Below are 23,190 nucleotides of genomic sequence, written 5' to 3'. Positions count from 1 at the left end.
CTTTGGGGCCCTTTGCAGAACTCCTTTTGCTTACCCTTGTCCCCCCCACTCTTCTGCTGGGGACCCTGCCCACCTTTGGATGAGTCTCCTATGTGACCCTTGTGGACCCGGGTGCTCACCCAGTGGTCCGACTGCTTAGCAAGCTTCCTGGAATTAGTCAGCTTGCTATCTATCAGATGCTGGTGCAGCCCTGGAAAACAATTATCAGACAAGTGCTTCCATGCAGTCAAATCAAAGAGACCTTGAAAATCATTAACCTTGCTGCCCTTCACCCAGCCATCCAATGCTCTGCAAAAGAAAGTGACATATTCAACCTAGGTACTGTTTCTAACTTTTTTGCATTGCCTGACCCTCTGTCTATAGAGTTCAGGAGTCAAACTATATCTAGACATCAATGCATCTTTTATGTGGCTGAATGATTTGTGGACTTCAGAAGGCAAGTCTAACAGTGTGTCCCACCCCTCTCTAAGGAACGTTCCCCACAACCCCGCTCCCCAATCTCTCTCAGGGACCCGGTAGGAAGACATGGCTACCTCATGGGCTCTGAACCACTGACCAATATCATCATTTTTGTAAAACTCTCACCACGTCTTTGGGAATGTATACTCTACTCTCCACAGACACTGACGTTACTCTGCCACCAGAGGGAGTAACATCCAAACTTTTGGTTTTAAACTCCAACTCCCTCAAAACTTTTTCATGCTCAAACTGTATTTTCTTTTCCTCTATATCTAATCCCCTATTTTCTATTTCCAGTTGCATATTCACCTTGAACTTGGTCATCTCCATTTCATACCTTCTAGATCTCTCTCTGTCCTCCAACTCCTCTGGAGAAAGACTCTTGCCAGAAGAGACGCTACCTGCTGGGGAAGGTACTTTCCTTCCTCTTGAGCCCAATGGCTCTTCCTGTTGTACCACTGCTTGGTCATCCCCCTCCTCAATTTCAGGGGTTTTCCTAGCTTCTACCCCGGCCATCAGCGCCTTGTAGATATCTTCCTTCACTCTGAACCCAGAGGTGGAAACTTTAAACTTTGTGAAAAAGTGCTTAAGCTGTGATACTTTGCAGCTTTCCAATTTATCTTCTTCCCATTCAAGATCAGTAGAGACTAGGGATTCTGCTCTCTCCACTACAACTGAATCAGGCATCTTTCAAAAATAGAAAAAATCCAAAAAGGAATCTACCAAAAAGTATGTGGTTGTGTTATGTTCTACACTCACTAAGTAGTGTTCACCAATCCCTGTACATGACTCACAAATACAAGTCCAGAATCCTGATCGCTGACCACCAATGTTAGATTTGGGGGTCTCTGGTTGGCACAGGTAGGTGTTTGTGACAAATAGGGACCCTTGCCATTAGTCAGGATAAGGGATTTACACTCCAAAAATAACCCCTGCTCACCCCCTTGGTAGCTTGGCACGAGCAGACAGGCTTATCTCAGAGGCAGTGTGTAAAGCATTTGTGACCACATACAGTAACCCAGTGACAACACTACAGATGGACACCAAACATGGGGGCATATTACCAACAACTAGCGATAATTATCGCTATGTTGGTTTAGCGGCGATATTTTTATCGCCGAGCTGCGGCGATTTTTATCGCTTAGGAACCTTGCTATTATCAAGGTATATCTCCTAAGCGATAAAAATGGCCGAAATGCATGAATTTCGCTGAAAAGTCAGCGATATTCATGCATTACCGAGCTAATGCACTTAGCCATGTTATCCACCTACCATTGGATAACATGGCTAAGAACTGCTCAGGGGCAGGTGTTCGCTTTTGGTTGGTAATAGGAGATAGCGATGTTAGCGACTGTTTCCAGTCGCTAACATCTTGGCACGCCCACTTTGCATGTCATTAGTGATAAATATCACTGACATGCAAAGCGGGGCCCAAGATGGTCGCTATCTCCTACTAGCTGTCGCTAACTGGTGTTAGCGATAGCTAGGTAATAGGGAGATAATTTTATCTCCGCTTTCTTGGCTTTTAAAGCCAAAAAAGCGGAGATAAACCCCCTTGATGATATGCCCCAAGGTTTTTATATCCAAAAATAAGTATACTTTATATAGATTTACCACAAGACCATAAATGACAAAAATACACAATACTGTTACTTTAAGATGGTAGATTTAGCTTAGTTTAGTTCAGTTCTTAGGATGCAACACTTTGCGTCAATTCACCTTACGTTGCGTTGCGTTGCGCTTCCACAACAAGCAATGTCGCAGTGAGGGAAATACGGCAACATTCAAATACAAAGAAATAAAGATGTAAAGATCTTCCAGATGCGGCACGCTTCTCAGAGGATGCGAGAAGTTCTCGGTTCGATTCGTGGACTGCAGGGGCAACACCCTTGTTCAGAAGAGCGAAGGCAACAGCTCCAACTCCGACACTCTTTTCCCAAGATGCGCAATGCAACAACTACAGCGGCAACATCCTTGTTCAGCAATGCAACGGCAGCAGCTCCGACTGCTACGCGCTTCTCTGGGATGCAAGGCGCTTTCCTTGATGCAGTGCAATGCGACAGTTCCAGCGGCGATACCGTTGTTCAGAAGTGCGACGGCAGGCCCAGCAACGTCGACACGCTTCTACCTCGTTGCAGGACTCTTCTCTCCATGCGGTGCAGTGCGACAACTCCAGCAGCGACACCCTTGTTCAGAAATGCGATTGCAGGCAGCAGCGACGGTGACACGCTTCCTCTTTGTTACGGCACGCTTCTCTTGATGCGGTGCAGTGCGGCAACTCCAGCGGCAATACCCTTGTTCAGAAGTTCAATGGCAGCAGCAGCGACGGCGACACGCATCGATCTTGTTGCAACGCGCTTCCAGCTCCTTGCGACACGCAGTTCCTCAGAAGGTCCAAAACAGCAGCAGGCACTTCCAAAAGAACTCTGGGGAGCTGGGGGTTGAAGTCTGTTGTCCCTGAGACTTCAGCAGGAGGCAAGCTCTTTTCGAAGCCCTTGGAGATCCTTCACAAGTTGAAAGCAAAGTACACAAAGTTCCTTTCTTCTTCCTTTGGCAGTAAGGCGACCACTGCAGGCCAATCCCCCAAGCAGCACTTCAGCTTAGGGATAGTCTCTCCTTGGTTTCTTCAGGTTCCTCTCCTCAGTAAAGGTTTATATTTGTAGTCCAAAGTGATCTAATTTCATGGGATCAGGGTCCTAATATTTATACCCCCAAATCCTTTGTTCTCTGAGGGGAGAGGAGCCTTTGTTCTGAAGCACTCTGCTTACCAGACTTCTCCTTTCCTTTCACAGTGCAGGGCAGAAACATCAGAAGCCCCACAAGAGGCGGAGCCAGCATTGTGGAAGGCAAGTACAGTCCTGGAGCACTTTGTTTACTGGACTCCTTCTCTTCTTTCAGTGTGCAGGACAGAGACATCAGCTGCTCCCAATGAGGTGGAGCCAGCATTGTGGAAGGCAGGCACAGCTCTATTCAAGATTCAGGTTAAACTCCTCCCTCCCATCTAGATGCAGATCTCTCTATTCACCACTGGGCTGACTCATCCTGTCTCTTGGAATTCCCCAGCCCTGTCACTCAAAAAACCAGACAAAGGAATACACAACCTAGCAGAGGCAGGCTTGAAAGGTTAGACAAGCAAAAACAAATTTTCTAAAAGTGGTATTTGCAAACACAGAATGTTAAAACCAACTTCACTAAAAGATGTATTTTATCAGGCATACTAAACTCGAATTTCTACCATGTTCTCCGAGTCAGTTAGGATTAAAAAATGTAATAATTTTAACAGCCCATTCTGACCTATGGAGAACAGGTAGCCTTGCAATAATGAAAACGAAAATGGCTGTAATTCAATATTTGGACCTGCCACACACACAAGGGCATGTACTACTTTATACTTACAATGCACCCTGCCCTTGGGCCTGTCATAGGGGTGACTGATATGAAGAAAAGGGAAGGTTTAGGGACTGGCAGGTGGGTGCACTTGCCCAGTCAGCATGAGAGTACCAGACTGCAGGCAGGCTCTGCAATGGCAGACCTTAGACACATTTTACAAGGTTGCTTCTGTGGGTGGCACAACCAGTGCTGCAGGCCCACTAGCAGCATTTGGATTTACATGCCCTGGGCACACTCAGTGCACTAGACTACGGTCTGACCAGTAAACCTAATAGCCAAACATAGGAACCACTGACTAATACATCAATTTACAATAGGGAGCACTTGCACTGTGGCACTGAATAGCAGTGGCAGAGTGCCCAAAGCATCTAACACCAGAAAAAATACATGAGGCAACAGCAAAAATGGAAGGGATACCCACGCCAATGGTGCCAGGTCTAGCACTAACCCATACTTTATGGCAGAAAGGACCTCCTTCAAGTAAAGTCAAACAAGTGGTGAAGACTTCTAAATTTGTACAGAATTTCCAGTAATTAAAGAGTACATTTTATTCAGTTATCTGTAGTTAGGTACTAGACCATCTATATTTTTATAGACGATTCTTTGCGGGGAGTCAACATGTTGTGCCTCACTGGATTTAGGCACAGCTCTCCCCATGATTCTTCCAGTATGTATGTGCCTACTATTTCTTCCCAACTGGACAAGTATTTTCACCTGATCACAGTTTTAGACTTTAGTGCAATTTTATAGAGGGGTGAAACCAGTCTTCCGGTGCCCGTGAGGAGCATCAAGACTACCTCAATTTGCATTTATTGTTTAGGTCCTCTTGCTTCGTTAACACAGTTGAATTACTGAGTGCCTGAGTTGATAATATCTAAACCTCTCTGATTTGGATACATTTTCTCTCTCTCGAATAGCTGAATACCTTTTCTAGTGACATCCAGAGCACAGTGCTCACCTTTCCCACAAGCTTGAAAATAGTCTTTATTAATCTCTACTCCTGTAATCCTTGGTCGCGAATCTCTGACTTTTGACCAACTGAACACGTTTATTGACTCAATTCCTATGAACATAAGGCTGGTCATTGGGGGTGATTTTAATTGTCAATTTGAGCCCCTTGCTAATTCCACTGACACAATCCCAATTGAGGAGAATCTGTTCTGGCTAATTCCTGACCCTCAAATCTCACAGATTATGACTTGGTCCCAGCTTATACTCTAGATTTATTCTGTCACACTGACTCACTCACTAAGAGCGTGTAATGACCGGCCAAATCAGACAGACCAGGGAAGGTAACCTTTAACAGAATGGGCCAATCCTCCTTGTTGGATTATATTTTAGTCGAGATTAGGCTTTGGCAAAGGGTTGTTGACTTCACTGTTCTGCCGCTACAGGACAGCGATCACAATGCCTTGACCATGGAAATTGAGCTCCCGGATCTAATAAACCCAATGAGCAATGGCACCCCGCACCTAGCACCTTAACACTCTTTAATAACAGAAGGAGACTAAGGTGGGGAACAATTGCAGAATCACCCGACAAGCTTGCCACACTGTATTCTGTAATAATTTTGTCTTTATCAGAATTGGGGGAGGCTGCTGACAATGTATTTTTTCCATAATAACAATAGAATAGCGACTTTGCTGGCATAATTGACATCCAATTTGACCAACATATTATATCCCAGGGCATCTGCTGAGGTGAAAAAGGGGGCTAAACAAACTTGGTTCAATGATTCCTGCTGAAAGGCTAAATGAGCCCTGTTGGAAGCTATCAAACTGAAGGACAGGCAATCAATCAAACAAATGAGAGTGATCTACCGAGTTAACATCCAACGAGCAAAGAGGAGCTGGGAATTGGAAAGATGGGAGGCCCTCAAAAGTGCCCTAACAGGGACATGAAGGTGTTCTGGGCAATAGTCTGTACAGGCAGTTGTGAAGGGAAATCAGCCATGGTGCCGAAAATTGCAGTGGCTGCATGGAAGACCTACTTTCAGGCCCTCTACACCACAGAGGATGTTCAACCCCCAATGGATGAAACATCTTTATTATCCCCTGGGACCATTTATGAAAAGTCCCATGGGATTACCCTGACAGAAGTTCTAAAGGCCATGAGAAACCTTCCCCTCGGAAAAGCTACGGGAGTGAAGAATTTACCAGGAGATTTATTCCAGTCAGAACCAGAAATATGGGGCCCCTATCTATGGGCAATATTTAATGCAATTATGAGAGGCATGGTGATCCTGGAAACCTGGGCTGGAGCAGAAATCTTTCCAGTTTTTAAAAAGGGTTCACCCCTTCTGCCTACCAACTACAGGCCGATTAGTTTGATCGATGTTACACAGAAACAGTTTGCTAGAATCCTCCTTGACCGCATGCACGTGTGGATTGAGGAGCACAAAATTCTGAGCCCACTTCAAGCCAGATTTAGAGAAAACATCTCTACCATCGACCGAATCTTCAGACTTCAAGTAATCTACTCAAAAACAGTGTTAATAGAGGGTGGCAGTCTCTATTTAATTTTTGCAGATCTGAAGACAGCCTTTGATTTTGTCCCCAGAGAAAAGCTGTGGACTGTACTTAAAGATCTGGGAATTCCTGCCTACCTCTTGAGTTTGCTTATGAGACTACACATGGGTAACTTCGCTCAAGTGAGATATGGGAAGTCTGGTGAACTAACCTATCGCTTCCCAGTAAATAGAGGAGTAAGGCAGGGCTGCGTGCTTGCCCCTACCCTGTTTTGCCTTTTTATCAATGCTTTGGTTGCCCATCTTAATCAGGTTGAGAACAATGATTCCCCAAAGCTGGGACTTACTAAGGTCCCAGCAATGATGTTTGCAGATGACACATTGTTGCTCTCAAAGTCTCCCATGGGAATCCAGAGGGTCCTTGATAGCTTTGCCATCTTCTGCAAAAACAGGGGGTTAGAGATAAACACACTGAAGACCAAATTTATGGTCTTCAATTCAGCCAAAACCTCCTGCCCGAACCCCTCCCTAAATGGTACCTTGCTTGAAAGGGTGTAGGGTTTTGACTAACTAGGGATTACTCTGTCAGAAACATTTGAGTGGGGCCCACAATTGGCTAATGCAAGCCATAAATTAGTTCAAATTGCGGGGGGAATTGCAAAAATGTATAGGAACTTCTGTCACAAACCAGCTGGCCCTATAGTGGAGATATACAGGGTGCAATCTAGGGGTGCTACATTGTATGGGGCTAAATTATGGGGTCATTGTCCCTCTGATAGACTGACCAAAACATAGAACAACTTCATGAGACAAATGCTAGGCCTTCCTATCAGCACTCTCCTTATCACCCTATGCCTGGACTTAGGAATTAGACCAAAATACTTTAGCCTATGTATGTTAAGGACCTATATTGCAAATTGGGTAAACTTAGCCTATGGAGCAACCCTGAAGAATCGTGTCCGATAACTTCACATTCATAATTAGTAAAAGCTTACAGGCTGGTCAAGATAGTTGATGTCCAGGGAACTCAACCTTAGGACAGCTGACAGTTGACTTCTTAAGAGTCAAAGACGAGTATCGGACCGAGACCTTTCTGGGTGACATTAAACCCACCTCTGCAAGGAAATATTTATCCACTTCAGACTAGGGTCTTTGCCGCTTCATGCTTTTACCAATAAATGGTCTAAGGGCACTCCACTCAGCTGCCCAGCATGCAACTGTGGGGATGAGTCAGAGCTCTATGTCTTCTTTTTTTAGTACTGGCTATAAATTAGCCAAACTGCGCGGGCTCATCACACTCTGTAGGAACTTAGGATCATGCACTATAAGGCGGCGTTTAGAGTCTTGAAATATGACTCTCACCCACCCATTGTCTTTGCCGTATCCCGTTTTTTAAATTCAATGTGGCACACCCATAGGAGGTTAATAAACATGTCGCCACATTGTTAAAAAGCCCTTAGTGCATGTAGCCTCCCTTCATTTTAACTTGTTCAATCTTTTATAACTTTTTTTCTATGTTTTAGCAACTAAGATTAGTGATGATTTGTAAATATGTACTGATAAGACTGTATATGTATATGTACTGTCTATTGCCCTAGTGGCTTTACACAGGGCAATTGACATTGTAAGCTGGATGAGGACCGGGTGTAGGCCTTGACCCAGCTATTTCCCCTTCCTGTGCTTACTATGATTTATTTTAATGCCTCCAAATTTAAAATTCCATATGTGTGTTTTACTTGTATTTTTCTATGATATATATTTTTATCAATGCAAATTGTTTTTTATCTTGTACTTTTTATAGTCTATATTGACCGAAATAAAGTTTGTTGGAAAGGAAGGAATGGATACATTTTATGAAGTCTTGTGGTTTTCAGGTTCTGTAATCTGCTTTCTTGAAAAGGTTAACAATGTTCCTGCAGTTCCTCTCCCACTAATGTTGTTAGGCTTTACCTTCATTAGGTGGAGAAATAGCTGCATGTTAAATGTACCAGTGTATCAAGTGAGAAATATGTCATTAGATGTTCTACCTACACTATTGGGTTCCATACCTCAAGAAAAGTGTGTGCTATCTGGTTATAATAGAGTCTTGGTGGTCTTAATCTTTGGGAAACCATATGATGTATCAGAGGGCCCTCCCCACTATTAGTCTTTCCATATGCAGTCATCGTTTGTTGAAGTGTCTGTGTGCCTATTTCGCTGCTATTCATAATTGGGTTTCCTTATAGCAGTCCTTTATATTAGGTAAACCTAAGCTGTTAGTGACTTGAGCAGCTTGGCTGAGAAGCTTTGTCAGATTCCCTTGGCACAGAAAGTCCGGCACATGTCTCTGCAATTGTATGAATGCAGAGTTTTATATGTAGGTTGGGAGAGCAGTAAGGCAGCCTTGGAAGAGTGCTAGTTTTTCTCCTGCCCATCCAAAATATTGACAAGTATGTCCAGCTAATGTCTTCCTCAATAACCCCAATTAGTGTAGCTATATTGGTTCTTTAAATTGCATACAGCCAACAAGTTATGTGTAACGCCATATGCTTAAAAGAATTATGTCTATCTAAACTCAAGGGCATTAAGGAAGGCGTTTATGCATTGCTGTTATACTAGCTATGTCTCCACTTTCTTTCAGTATGGTTGATTTTGCGGGCAAGGGCTCAGGAAGGTCCTTTGCCAGAAACATCAAGTCAATCACAAACTGCAATATGCAATGCTCTTCTCTGAAAGGCATGCCTTTGATATGTGTGGAGTTTTCCATGGTCACAGTTAGGGGTTCTGTAGCTAATGTGACCAGTTGAGTGGAAATCAGTCAAATTTAGCCATTTCTTCTGAACCACACAGACTGTAACCTTAGGCTAAGCCATTGCATTGAGTCCCTAATAAAGGATCACTAACTATTTGAGAAGAATTTTCTGCAATGAAGTGTGATTAAATCCGTGCTCAATCTTTTTCTGGTGGACTTTTTGAAAAGGTGAGCTGGTGTTAGTTAGGACCTGGCAATCCCTTTCAAATTCAGATTAATGATCATGTATCAGTTCAGGGTGTGTATAAGTCAATTTGTCAGGTAGGATTTTTATCTATACTTTATTGTCAGCGTTGACCTGCATGGTAGACCTATAAGGTTTTCAATGGGTCGCTGCCTGACTTAGGAGGGCTAACACATCCCATTCTGCCATAATGGCTGTCACTCGGCCTGGGAACCGCATACATTGAAATATCTTTGTCAACTTGGGCACTAGACTAGGGGCAAACAATTTGTGAGTTGGTCAAGTCGGAGACCTTTAAACATTGCTCTTATTTTAATAGTTAACAAAGGGTCAGTTCATGATATGGAGGTCACCATGTACTTCCCTCTGGCTGGCTATTACCTATGTGTGTGTCACAATCCTTGTCCATGTTTCTTTTTTTCTTTAAGGATCTTGGATAAAAGTATTACAATTTTAACTTTCATAAACATTAGTCTTCCTTTCTGGGTCCAGAACATTTATGTGTGTCTTCTTATTCCTTCAGTTCTGATTCTAGTCTACTTTGTGCTAGAGCCCTGTTCCTTTCTGGTCACTGCAGCCAGGTCTAATAAATATATTTTTATTGTGTCATTGAGGGCATCCTATAGCACTGTCGTAGTAATATCCAGGGTGTCATTGATAGTAAGTATTCTTTATTTGTATGCCAGATTTCTGCTCTACTAGCTATAACCTACCGGTAAATGGGCTAAATATCGGTTCAAAAATATAGACAAACCAAAATATTGAGTCCAAAATATGGAATGGACAAAATATCGAATGGACAGAATATAGACATCAAAAATATCGTTTTGAAGGTAAGTAATGTAATATCGATTTTAAAAATATAGACAGTCAAAATATCGAAGTACATAATATAGTTTATTAAAAATATCAAATTTTTAATAATATCGATTTTTTAAAGTGTTTATTATGTTAGTATATGTGTGAAAAGTGTATATATTTTTGTAATTTATTTTAAGTAATTAATTTTATGTTATTTAATTATTGTGTAATTTATTCTGTATCGGGTTGTGAGTTTATAGGGGAATAGGGTGGGAAGTAATATAATTATAATTATTATATATGTTAATTAATTGATTGGTAATTAATTAGAATAAGATGGCAGAGTCCAACAACAGGAGCAGAGTTGCGGGAAGTCTTTTGTGTCCATGAGAATTCAGAATGCAATGGGCAAGCCAGAAAGTCCTTGGAAAAAAACTTGGGTTCAAGGATGTGGAGAGCAGGTCCAGTCCATCTCACTCCCAGGTAAGAAGCAGCAGGCAGCAAGGCAACATCGCAGAGCAGGTAGCAAAGTGGCAGTCCCGACAACAGCACAGCAATCAGCAGGCAGCAGGCCAATACACCAAAGCAGTTAGCAAAGTAGCAGTCCCTCCTGCAGAACAGCAGCTCTTCTTTCAGGCAGAATGCCCTTGGTTCCATCAAAGTTCTGAACTGGTGGTGGCAGGGGTCCAGTTCATATACCCAAATGTGCATTTGAAGAGGGGGAGACATCAAAAAGTCCTTTCACGATTAAAAGGTCCCTGCCTTTCCTGGCCTGGCTAGAGAGTCACTACAGGGGGACTATGCCCCTATTTGTGTGGTGATGGACACAGCCCTATTCAGGTACAAGTGTCAGCCCTTTCCTCCCAATGTATCTCAGGAAGGCCCATCAGCTTGGTGATGGGCCATCAGGATACAAATGTCACACCCCAGCTCTCTTTGTGTGACTGTCTAGAGGGAATGCACATAACCCAGCTGTCACCCAACCAAAACGTGTATACAGAGACAGGCAGAGGCACAGAATGATTCAAGTAAGAAAATGAAAACTCTCTAAAGTGGTATTTTCAGACTTTCAATTTAAATTCTGACTTTACCATAAGATGTTGCTTTTAAATTGTCAATCCAGAGACACCAAAATCCAAATCTCTATCTTTTCCCAAATGGAAGTTACACTTAAAAGTTCTTTAAAGGCACTCTCAATTGTAACTTTTGGATAGATAGGCCCTGCAGTAGTGTTAGCAGTTTTTCAAAGCCAGGATGTGTAAAACTTAGATGTACATCTCCTATCTTTTAAATACCCTGCACCCTGCCTATAGTGTTGCTTGGGGCCCATCTTAGCATTGACTTATGTGTAATAAAAGGGAATGTTTGGGCCTGGCAAGTAGATTAACTTGATAGGTTATTATGACAGCTTAAAACTGCGCACCCAGCATCTGCAGTGGCAGGCCTGAGTCGTGCTTAAAGGGCTACTTACTGGGTTGCATAATCAGTGCTGCAGGTCCCACTAGTACAATTTAATTTGCAGGCCCTGTGCACACATAGTGCACTCTACCAGGGTATTATAAGTACATTTAATATGGCAATTATGGCTAAGCCAATCTTACCATGTTTTTTTTAGTGCAGAGCATATGCACTTTAACACTGGTTAGCAGGGGTAAATTGTCCAGAATCCTAAAGCCAGCAAAAATGAAGTCAGCCAAACAAACAGGAGGTCAGAAGCCAAAAAGTCAGAGGAAACCACACCAAGGATGCTAGGTCTAACACTGCATCTTTTTCTAATTTGTCCTACAGAAAATGTATGGGGAAATAAGTGCTTTGGGAACACCCCTTTTTCCTGGCCCTTTGCTAGCCCAAAGCAAGGAAGGAGTTGAGGATGATTAACTTTTTGGGGGGGAAATGTCATGAAGATTGGCAAACGGCACCATAGTTAAGTGCAAAACAAAAAACTCTCTTTCTACATACATGTCAATAGGACAATCAGTGGGTCATCCAAACACAAACATTCACCAATGACACATCCAAGACCACTGCAATGCTATTGACTTTTAGTTCTGTGCTTTTGTACTGAACTGCCGTGTGCTACATTTCATCAAATGCAAATCTGCCATTCTTGCCATTGGGGTCCATTGCCTTATACCTACTCTCTGTCCAGACAGATTATGTCAAGTTACCTCACAGTTTTGAGGCATTTAAAGAGTAGAATAAATACTGTTTAGTTTGCAATTTAAGCTTCAGGGTTTTTGGTGAACACAACGCAGTTCAAACAATTATTCTGAATTACAGGTGCAATAATACTTGCATTAATTCTTAACCCTTCTTAATGGCAGAGTGCAATTCGGGTTTCACGGTTAAACTGTACAAAGAGCATCGTCACATCATTAAACTGAAAGATTTTAGTGAACTGATTTGTAAAAAAAAAACACAATTCATAAATGTTTATACTCACAGCCATGAGGAGCTTTAGACTGTCAACATTATTCATAAAGACCTGAGCGGCCATCTTGGTTTTCTCTGATGGAAGAGAACAACTAAGGTTTTGAAATATGGCTTGATCTTCTGATGAGTTGAATTTAACATAGGTTGCTAGCTCTGAGGTGTTGCAGAAAATGTCTTTTAGTGACATATTGATGGTAGACATTAAAACCTGCAAGAAAAATAAAACAATTCTTAATTTTATTTAATACGCATGCGGTATGCTAATCACGCATCTAGCACAATTTTCCTTACCACCTAAATTAGTCAATTTGTAATTGAGAATTTTTGATAGATATTTTTTACAAATAACTTGTTTCCTCCAAATATATCCATTTGATAGATGTCTCAGTTGGTATGAAATTCTTGCTGAGCAGGGACAGTTCATAATGTATAGTCTAATGACTGATCTTTAGAGTTTACATGAGATGGTTGCATGCTTTTCTGAGCAAATTTTACCTTCTGTCCCCGGCCAGAGAGAATACTGGGCTTCAGACACTTGGACCCAGAGGAATTTGGTCACCGAGCATAAAATGAATTTTGCTGTCTTCCACTGCGAGTGTAAAGCCACCAAAAATGATTGCCATTCTGAAATCTCGTGCTCTGATTGCAGATTTTATGTACACAAGAACGAGTAATATCGGGAAAAAAATTGGAATAGACATTAAGGTGGCATTTGAGGGTTCTAAAACCAGTTCAGGGCTATGGATGAAATGTGCTTTCCTTAAGAAGGACATGGTGGGGTCATCAATGAACAGAGAATAATTGCTACCACTAGATCAAACCAAAAATGAATTCTTCCACTTTTGGTTAAACTGTTTAAGTCTTTATTGATAACAAATAAGATATGTAAAGAAATGAGCGGCAGAGCCTCCTCGATGTCGACACACAGCAGTCTAGGGAAGTCTATACCCTAGCAGATTGTCAGTTTATGGAGTCCTTTGGATGAAGTAGTGAATCATACAGAGATAATGATTGTTGAATTGAACTGAAAAAAAGATTAATTTTGTCATTAAAGGGCATCCACTGTGCTCTGCAATTTATTTGTGCAATAAGTATTTATTCTGCATCACAGAAGAATGTGACAGCAAGGAGACCATAAAAAGTGAGTCAACTTTCTCCATTCATCCGTATGGTTCATGGATACTTCAGGGCATATTTAACAAGGTATTGTGTTGCTCTTGCACCACGCAAGGGGGTGTAATGGCATCACAAAACCAAAGTGAGATGTATCAAGCCCCGCAAGGCCACCTTGCTTGGCCCTTCATTGCTTGATAAAGGCAATCAATGTGTAACCCAAAGCGTTACTCTGTGGCAGGGAGGCATTCCATAGTTCCCACACATCCACCCATGGATTGTGGTGCATTCCCAGATTTATCTTTAAATGCTGCAAAATGCTACTCCTCCTTAGGTGAGGTGCAACAACGAGAAAAATCGTTACTTCTCCCAGTTTTTCCTCTTTGTATGTGTGCTGCATCTGCAGCACACATTCAAAGATGAAAATGCCTCTCAGGATTTTTTTGTGTGCAGGCAGGAGGCACTTACTAGACAAAAACAATCCTGCCTACAATGCAGGCACCCTTCTAACATGATGCAAGGGTGTCTGCATTGCACTAGGCAGGCAAAAGTTCCAGTGCTAAGGGAAGGACAGGAATGTGCCGCAGAATGTTAAATACGGCACAGGTACCCCCCCGTGTGCAACCCCCCACCTCGCCTTCACTCCGGGGGCCCGCAGGGGGCCCCCATAGTGAAGACCGCCTGCCTTTCCGTGGCGGCAAGGTATCAGATTGGGCCCATCATAATATGTCTGGTGGTGTCAAACAGACACCGCCACCATATTGAACCTTTTCCGTCCCCGGCCGCAAGGCGACCTGTTCGGAAAAGCGGCAGACAGAAAGACCGTCCGCCGCTTTTCCGCCCACCATCTAAGTTTAAATCCAGTACACAACATCTGCAGCGTCCTCTATCTTCAACATGATCCGTCCTTACACTTTAAGTGTCAATGACGCACAAGGTTCTCAGCTCTACGCGCATGCTCAGAAGCTTCCTAGGAAGTCCTTGTCAATGCATCAAGTTAAGGGCAAATTTATTGAGAACACTGTAAACATCCGAGGACTGCGCCTCAAATTAAATAAAAGTGAAAGCGGACATCAACAGTAGGGAAAGTGTTGGATTGTGGAGGGGTAAAATTTACTATTCCCACCACAATCACGGCAACAGTAGAGAAAGTGTTGAATTGTGGAAGGATCAAATATACTATTCCCACTACAATCAGGGCAACAGCAGAGGAAGTGTTGAATTGTGGAGGGGTCAAATTTACTATTCCCACTCCAGTCAGTACAACAATAGGGAAAGTGCTGGACATCGGAGGGGTAAAACTTACTATTACCACTCCAGTCAGTACAACAATAGGGAAAGTGCTGGATAGCACACCAGTAAAATGTACTATGCCCACTCCCGTCAGTACAACAGTAGGGAAAGTGAAGGATTGCAGAGGGGTAAAATGTACTATTCCATCTCCAATCAGCGTAATAGTAGGGAAGGTGTTGGATTGCAGAGGGGTCATATTTACTATTCCCGCTCCAGTGAGTACAACAGTAAAAAAACTGTTGAATTGCAGAGGGGTAAAATTTACTAGTCCTACTGCAGTCAGTGCAACATAAAACATTTCCTAAATATCTTGAACAAAATACCATTATTTAAAAAAGAATATATATATATATATTTATATATGTTGAAAAAAAAGAGAAATATATTTAATGTGAAAAATAAGATATTACAATGTTAAATACATATCGCAAATACCTACAGATATTATTATAAATAAAATTCGAAAGTAATTTTCATACAAATAAAAAAAGTATTTAGAAATTATTTATTAACACAAATATGTATTACATACATTTAATTTAGTTACTTCCCACCCTACAACCCCAGAAAGCTAACAACCTGCACCTGAAACTTAACTTGGAAATTATTGACACCATAATATAAATATTTATAAACAAACTAATAATCATTCATTAAAATTAAATTATTAATTAATTATAATTAATGTACTTACCAAAACATACTCCTGCACAACATACTGTTAGAATTCAACAGACATGTTCTTTACACAATTACCATTATTAATTATCAAGTTAATAATTAATATTAATTAAAAGAATATTGATAAATCACTTAAAATGCATTTACTTCAAACTTAATACTCCTACAAAACCAACAACCCATATCTATAATCTGAATAAAAATGTAATTGCACATGTACCATAATTAATTATCAATTAAACAAATACTATTAATTGAAAACTAAGGGGGTCATTAGGATGGTGGGATCCTATCAGACAATGGGACCGCCCGCCATAAGGGCGGGGGTCCCGTGGGTGGCATTAGGATGCACCCGCCACAGTGGCAGGCGCATCCAGCATTTTTAACATTGTGGCGGGTGGTGCTCACAGCACCGACCGCCACAATGCTAAAAATGCATATATGCATTTGCATACAAAAAGCGGAAGGCACCTCGCAGTGCCTGCCGCTTTGTATATGCAAATGCTAGGGGGTACCACAGGTACCCCCCGTGTGCAACCCCCCACCTCGCCTTCACTCCGGGGGCCCGCAGGGGGCCCCCATAGTGAAGACCGCCTGCCTTTCCGTGGCGGCAAGGTATCAGATTGGGCCCATCATAATATGTCTGGTGGTGTCAAACAGACACCGCCACCATATTGAACCTTTTCCGTCCCCGGCCGCAAGGCGACCTGTTCGGAAAAGCGGCAGACAGAAAGACCGTCCGCCACTTTTCCGCCCACCATCTAAGTTTAAATCCAGTACACAACATCTGCAGCGTCCTCTATCTTCAACATGATCCGTCCTTACACTTTAAGTGTCAATGACGCACAAGGTTCTCAGCTCTACGAGCATGCTCAGAAGCTTCCTAGGAAGTCCTTGTCAATGCATCAAGTTAAGGGCAAATTTATTGAGAACACTGTAAACATCCGAGGACTGCGCCTCAAATTAAATAAAAGTGAAAGCGGACATCAAAGTCTACTCATCAGAAAATGCAGAAAGCATTTATTCACTTATACAGGAAGCAAGAACATTCACCCCTGGAACAGTTCACCAATTGTTACGTCAAATCGAGTACACAATGCGAAAAGAAATAAACCAACGTCTACATGCAACAACACTCATAGAATATCATAAGGTGAAAAGGATACCCAGGGGACTCTGGTTAGCCCTTAAACCCATGCTTTTTAAATTCAATAAAACCTTCATGGCACGTTTGTATGGCATTTTGAACAAATCTTCACTGGCTCTCACCCTTTTGAATATTGAAGAGCTATCAACAATCCTCTGTGAACTTGCAACTGAGATTGACATACTAAAAGAAGAAATTTCCAATCACATGACAACAGAAGACTGGACTAAAACTTTGAACGTTAATAATTCCAAACTCGACCAACATACAAAGGAAGTGAATGATCACAAATTGCGCAAATTCAAACGAGACACCATCAATTACAAACCCGATGAAATATATACATGAGCAGAAGCAAATGCCCAGAGAAGATTTTACAGCAAACGGGACACAACATCTTCGGAAGACCCCCTACACCGACTATGCAGGCGCATATCTCAAGAACTCAAGTGGGTGAAGGACCATCAACTAGCAACAAACAATCTTTTTTAGAGGAAGGATGGTCTACAAACTATCCACCAGACAAAGGAGATCCCCCAGGAGGCAACGGACAAGACGTGGAAAAGGAAAAAAAAAGCCACAGAATCATCCAGACCACTGCAGAATGTAAAGAAGACTGTAACTTAGTGATGAACATCTCACACAAGCTCTTGATGTCTTAAGAAACAAAAGTTTTGAGTAAAGGAATGTCTTTTATTCTTTCAGATACTTCCATTGCTTTGGAATCTGAGATCTCACTATTTAAGTTCATGCGCAAACCACGATTGAGGTGGTTCTTTCATTCATGTCCCAATTTTCAAACGTCATCCCAGACACAGGACAGATTTCGACTAAAAAGCAGTTTTATGGCGCCAATTTCACATAAAACTCTAGACACTTTTGAACTACTAGTCAGAAAAGACATCAGAATATCCAGTACCAACATCCAAAACACAAGAATCTAACCACGTGGGAACAAAAAATACTAAGAGCTTTGAGCACAGTCACCACTCTTATATTTCAATCGCCAGACAAGGGAGGAGCCATTGTGGTCATCGATAAAGAATTTTATGATTTGAAAGTCAATGAACGTGTACTGGATTCACAGACCTACATCCAGTTACAATCTGATCCTACAAAAGAGTTCATATTTATCTTGGAATACATACTCAATCATGCACATGATATGGGATGGATAAATGATACCACTAAACGTTTTTTACAATCTTCAAATCCGCAAATACCCCATTTATACATGTTACCCAAGATGCATAAAAAAGCAACCAATCCACCCTTCTGCCCCATTGTTGCGGGATGCAGTACTATACACAAACCTATTGGTCTATACATTGACTTTCATCTTCAACCACTGGTCCAGACATGGAGCTCCTATGTAAAAGACACCGCAGATTGCCTGAATAAATTGAATAGTATTAAACATCTACTCAATGCGAACACCTTGCTCTGTACAATAGACATGGTGGCACTATACACCTCAATCCCTCACGGTGAGGGGATTGAAGCAGTAGAATGGCGAATACTTAACAGTTCACTTGAACAGAACAGCAGAATATTTTTATTGGAACTACTTCGATTTTCATTATATCACAGCTACTTCACTCGGGCTGGTAAATTCTTTCTACAACAAACTGGAACTTCCATGGGCTTTCCTGGTGCTCCATCATACGCAAACACCTACATGGCATCTTTTGAAGACAAACACATCTTAAATAATGTGCAGTGGCAAAGAGATGTATTATTGTACATGAGATACATCAATGACATCTTGATCATATGGCAAGGCAGTCGAGCAACACTTGAGGAGAACATTTTACAACTCAATTCTCAAAACCCCCGCATTCAATTTACACATAACATCCAGCCTCACAAGATTCCATTTTTGGATATTGAAATCAGGACTACAACAACAGCTTTAGAAACATCGGTTTACCGTAAACCCCTGACAAAACAATGCTTTACATTTCTCAAGTTTTCATCTGGTTTCACTGAAAAGGCACCTTCCAGGTTCTCAATTCATTCGAATCAATAGGATTTCCTCGAATACGAATGAAGCCAATATTTTAATTCAAGATCAAGCAGAAGGATACTGTTGACGGGGATATCCCCCTGAGATTCTGGAAAAGGCTATGTCCATTGTGGACTTTGCTGATCAATAAACCTAAAATCCAAACCAAACGTGAAGTGTTTGTGCTGAAAAATTCTGTGGAAGCAATTAAAATCAAAAAGATCATTAGAAAGCGATGGAAAATTGTGGAACAGGAGCCAGATTTTCGGGAAATATTCACAGACAAACCGCTCTTTGCACACACCTAGTCTACAAATCTGAGAGAACTCTTGAAACCCAAACCTACATAAATAACTGGATACAAAGGCATGAGAAAATGCTTCAATTGTGATCAGTGTGGAAACGTTATCTCTGGAAATATTTTTCACCATCCTCATACGGGAAAAACAATAAAGTTGCAACATACTTCGGACTGCAACACGGAAGGAGTCATATATGCTATACGCTGCCCATGCGGACTCCTCCACGTGGGCAGGACTTCAAGCAAAATTAAAACCCATATCATAGAGTATAAAAGTATGATACGCAATAAGAATCGACACTTATGTTTAGCAGCACATTGGTTAGATGTATCACATTCCATTCCACAAATAAGATTCACCATTTTGGAAAACATATCACATCACAGCAACATGAACACCATGTTAGCTCAACGCGAAACATTTTGGATTAAATACTTCGACACGATTATTCCAAGAGGCCTTAATGACCATTATGAGATGCTATGCTTTTTATGACCTATGGGTAATGCATGCAGGACATTTCGAGGAATGTCACTATCCTTCAGCATGACTGACGTTTTATGATGCAATTTGAATTTTTGCTTCAGCATTGTTGTATTCTTCAGAATGTACATCTTATCTTGCTCCCAACTATCATCTTCATCAAATTTTACACATCTAACACTTCTATCGTTCTCTGTTGTTCTCTTGTGACCTTGATTCCATCACTCCAGTCCCTTTCATAATGACCTTAGCTAAAATTGCCATGAAGGATAACTACTTTCGATATGAGGATACCATCTACCTCCAGACTTCAAGGACCAGCATGGGCAGTATTTTTGCTCCATCCCTAGCAAATCTATATGTTCACAATTTTGAACAGAAGACTGTACTTACAGCTATGAATCCTTTTTTCGCATCCATCAAATGGTGGAAGCGATATATTGATGATATTCTGGTCGTGTGGAGAAGCGACCTGGACTCTGGTCTCTGCTTTCATAAGTGGTTGAACACTCAAATAGATTCTTACGTTTCACCATGGAGACTAGCAAAGAAAGGATTGCCTTCCTGGATCTTTATATTTACACTACTCCCACAGGTCTAGAAAGTGAACTCTTCCGTAAGCCCATGGCGAGGAACTCACTCCTCCTTTATGAGAGCCAACACCCTAAGTTATTACGTGATAACTTACCCTTCAGACAGTTCCTCCGAGTACGGCGGAACTGTTCCACATCTGATACTTTTGCGAAACATGCAGCTAATCTCTCTAGCCAATTGATAGCCAGACGGCTAAATTGGTTAGACGATCCTTCAAGAGAGCGACTAACAATAGTCGTGAAGCATTGCTCGATCCTCCAACTGTTAAACCACCCCTGGATCGCCTCACGTTTGTTAGCACATTCAACACTAAGTCCAATGATATTCAGAAAATAATCAGACGACATTGGAGGGTATTGAATTGTAGCAATGACAAAATTGAATATCCATTGTTTGCTTTCAAGCGGTCACACAATTTGCGTGACCGTCTAGTTCATACCTGACCCAAAGAGTGGGATTCACCAGCGGCCACGGGACACCACCCTTGTGGTGGATGTTCCATGTGTTCACAGACATCAAAAACGACTAAGATTGACATTGGCACTACCAGACCTTGGGAACTAAGACAATTAACGAATTGCAATAGTTCCCATCTCATTTACCTACTGACATGCCCATGAAATGAGTGATATGTGGGAATGACGACCAGAAAGGTCCGGATGCGAATGCTGGAATATAAAAGCACTTTTCGGTGCAAAAAGAATGTCTCTAAGCTGACAAAACACTTCATACAGCATAATCATGGGGAATCAGATTTCACGTGGACGGTTCTTGAGAAACCATTCATTCCCTCCCATACAAGTGATGCATCCAAATTTCTGTTAAAAAAAGAACAGAAATAGGTATATGAATTGCAGACAGACAGTCGAGGGTTAAATTATGAAATACCATGGTTTAGCCTCCAATAGCTAATTTTACTATTAGTGGTATTGACAACAGTAGGACTGCATTATGTCCACTACATATGAGATGATAACAAGTAATTTCTCAATACCGCTTAGTACATATAATTGTTCCAATTCAGCCCCCAGCTGTCGGCTATCACCTTGCAGCATTTCTAATTTATCTTATGGAGCTGTGTTTGTCCAGTTCTGGTTGGAGGTGAATAAAGCTTTGAATTTTCCTCTAAGAAACTGTCCATTCTTGACACACCATTGTAAGAACTACGCAAACTGAATGGATGATGTAATTTGGTAGTTTCAGTCTGGTCTCGCAAGAATACGCACTCGTTTTTCGACTGCCGATATTTTCATTAAATTCTCCAACTATAAAGGCAGAAGTCTTGCTTTTAAAACCTTCTCCGTGCGCTTTTTCACACTGGTTCATTGCTGAATAGGTTCCTTGTGGTCTTTTCTAAAACTTCGCAAGCTTTAAACTACCCGGGACTACACGATGACATCATTTTGTAGTCCCATATTCGATTCTCGCGAGAACACGCAACTTGGAGTTTGTTGCTAGATGGAGTTCGGCGTAATGAAGAGAGATACTACAAACATTAGTAAGCTCTTGTTTTAAGAGGTTCCCCCTGTTGTACTTTGTGAGTGTGGTTATCGATTTGCTATTTGAAAACCGGCGCATCATGATTAACCCTCCTCTGATTAGTTAGTGGGCCAATCATTTGTGCTTGAAATGAGCTTTTCCTGTCCCGTTCGTTGCCTCCCCCTGACTCGGAACCGGCTTGAGGCAACGACGGACGGGTAGGCATTGCTCTTATGTTCCTGCTAATTAATCTTTTTAGACTTAATTGTAACTTTCAGGCTACTAAATCCAGCAATGATGACTGAGCTAGGAGTCTCTGTTAAACAAATATACCGTCTTCCAAAGGTAATTTGTGCAGCACCGTAATACATCATTGCCTGGCGATATACTACTACCAGAGGGATGGTAGCGGGCCAAAGAAGTTTTAGTTTTTGGTGGATAGGATTAAGCATGGGCGAAAAATCCGTTTTGCTCGCGGATTTTGCAAATTTTCGGTAAATTCGCAATCCGCGAGATTTGCGAATCTCCCGCAAAATCCGCAAATCCGCGAGCAGCGGATTTTATGGCTTGCTCGCACTGTTCGCGTGAGTTCGCGGCTTCCCAGTACAACTTCGCGCCCCGCGAATAAGCGCTAAATTGCAGAAATACGATCTTAGCAAAACTGAAACTACTTACCAGGTTCAAAAGTTCAGGCTCATCATTAGTAGCCATTTCCTGTAGTGCTTCCTGAGGGGCCCCTCCAGAGTTCAGTTGCCAGTTGCAACTATTATGTGACCCTGCTCTGAACCTCAGAATAGTTACACATATGCCACAAAGGTCCTGAATTACAGCTAAGGGAGACAAGCAGGAGCCAGGCTGGAAGTTCAAATCCATTAATCAGCCCCTAATTCATTATTGTCAGTTGGGGCAGGGCGGGTGTTGTAACTAATTTAGCAACAATGAAAGCACTTAGCAAGTGCAAAAGATCACTAATCAGGAAGCACTAAGGAAGCAGGTGCCAGCTAAAAAAATATTCTGTGACACATTAATCAGCCCCAAATTAATTCAGGTCACTTGAGGCAGGGAAGGTGTGCTTTGCTTTGCCACAATAATGTACACTGACTGGACAACCAGAGGGTGCTGTGATGAAACAGAGGGTGGCATGGGTGGGCCAGAGGGTGGCATGAGTAGTCAGAGAGTGGCAGTGGTGACAGAGAGTGGCAGTGATGAAGAAGAGTGTCCCAAACAGGCTGGACACGTAGAAACAACAAGTTCGCAAAACTTGCAACCCGACAGGTAAGTTCGCGTTTGCGAAATTGTACAAAACCCTCGTGAGCTGGCAGAAACCCGTGCGAACACAAAAAAAAAAAATCAGCAAATTCGCGAGAATTCGCGGATTTTGCGGATTGCGAGTTCGCAAATCCGCAAAATTCGTGAACGCGAGATTCGCAAAATTCGCCCATGCTTAGATAGGATGAGGGAGGCTAGTTTTACTCCAGAATGCAAGACGATGCCAGTCTGGGCTTACATTTATATACAGGACAGTGCAGGACAGGGTTGTTCTCTCTGATGTATTTAAGTCCAGGATG

General features: G+C 41.9%; 1 protein-coding gene across 2 annotated transcripts in view; it reads right to left on the bottom strand.

Moving 5' to 3' along the window:
* LOC147727632 (phospholipid-transporting ATPase ABCA1-like) overlaps positions 1–23,190 on the bottom strand; it is a 2,839,360-nt gene that overhangs the window by 2,259,500 nt on the left and 556,670 nt on the right. For both annotated transcript variants that reach the window (XM_086961649.1, XM_086961650.1), the window contains exon 7: positions 12,536–12,733. In XM_086961649.1, coding sequence (XP_086817775.1) covers positions 12,536–12,733 — 198 coding nt within the window. The remainder of the gene's footprint in view (positions 1–12,535; positions 12,734–23,190) is intronic.

This window comes from Lissotriton vulgaris, chromosome 3_1 (genome assembly GCF_964263255.1).
Source record: "Lissotriton vulgaris chromosome 3_1, aLisVul1.2, whole genome shotgun sequence".
Classification (NCBI taxonomy): domain Eukaryota; kingdom Metazoa; phylum Chordata; class Amphibia; order Caudata; family Salamandridae; genus Lissotriton; species Lissotriton vulgaris.
The sequence above is the reverse complement of the archived record's forward strand: the minus strand, read 5'-3'. Positions and strand labels throughout refer to the sequence as shown.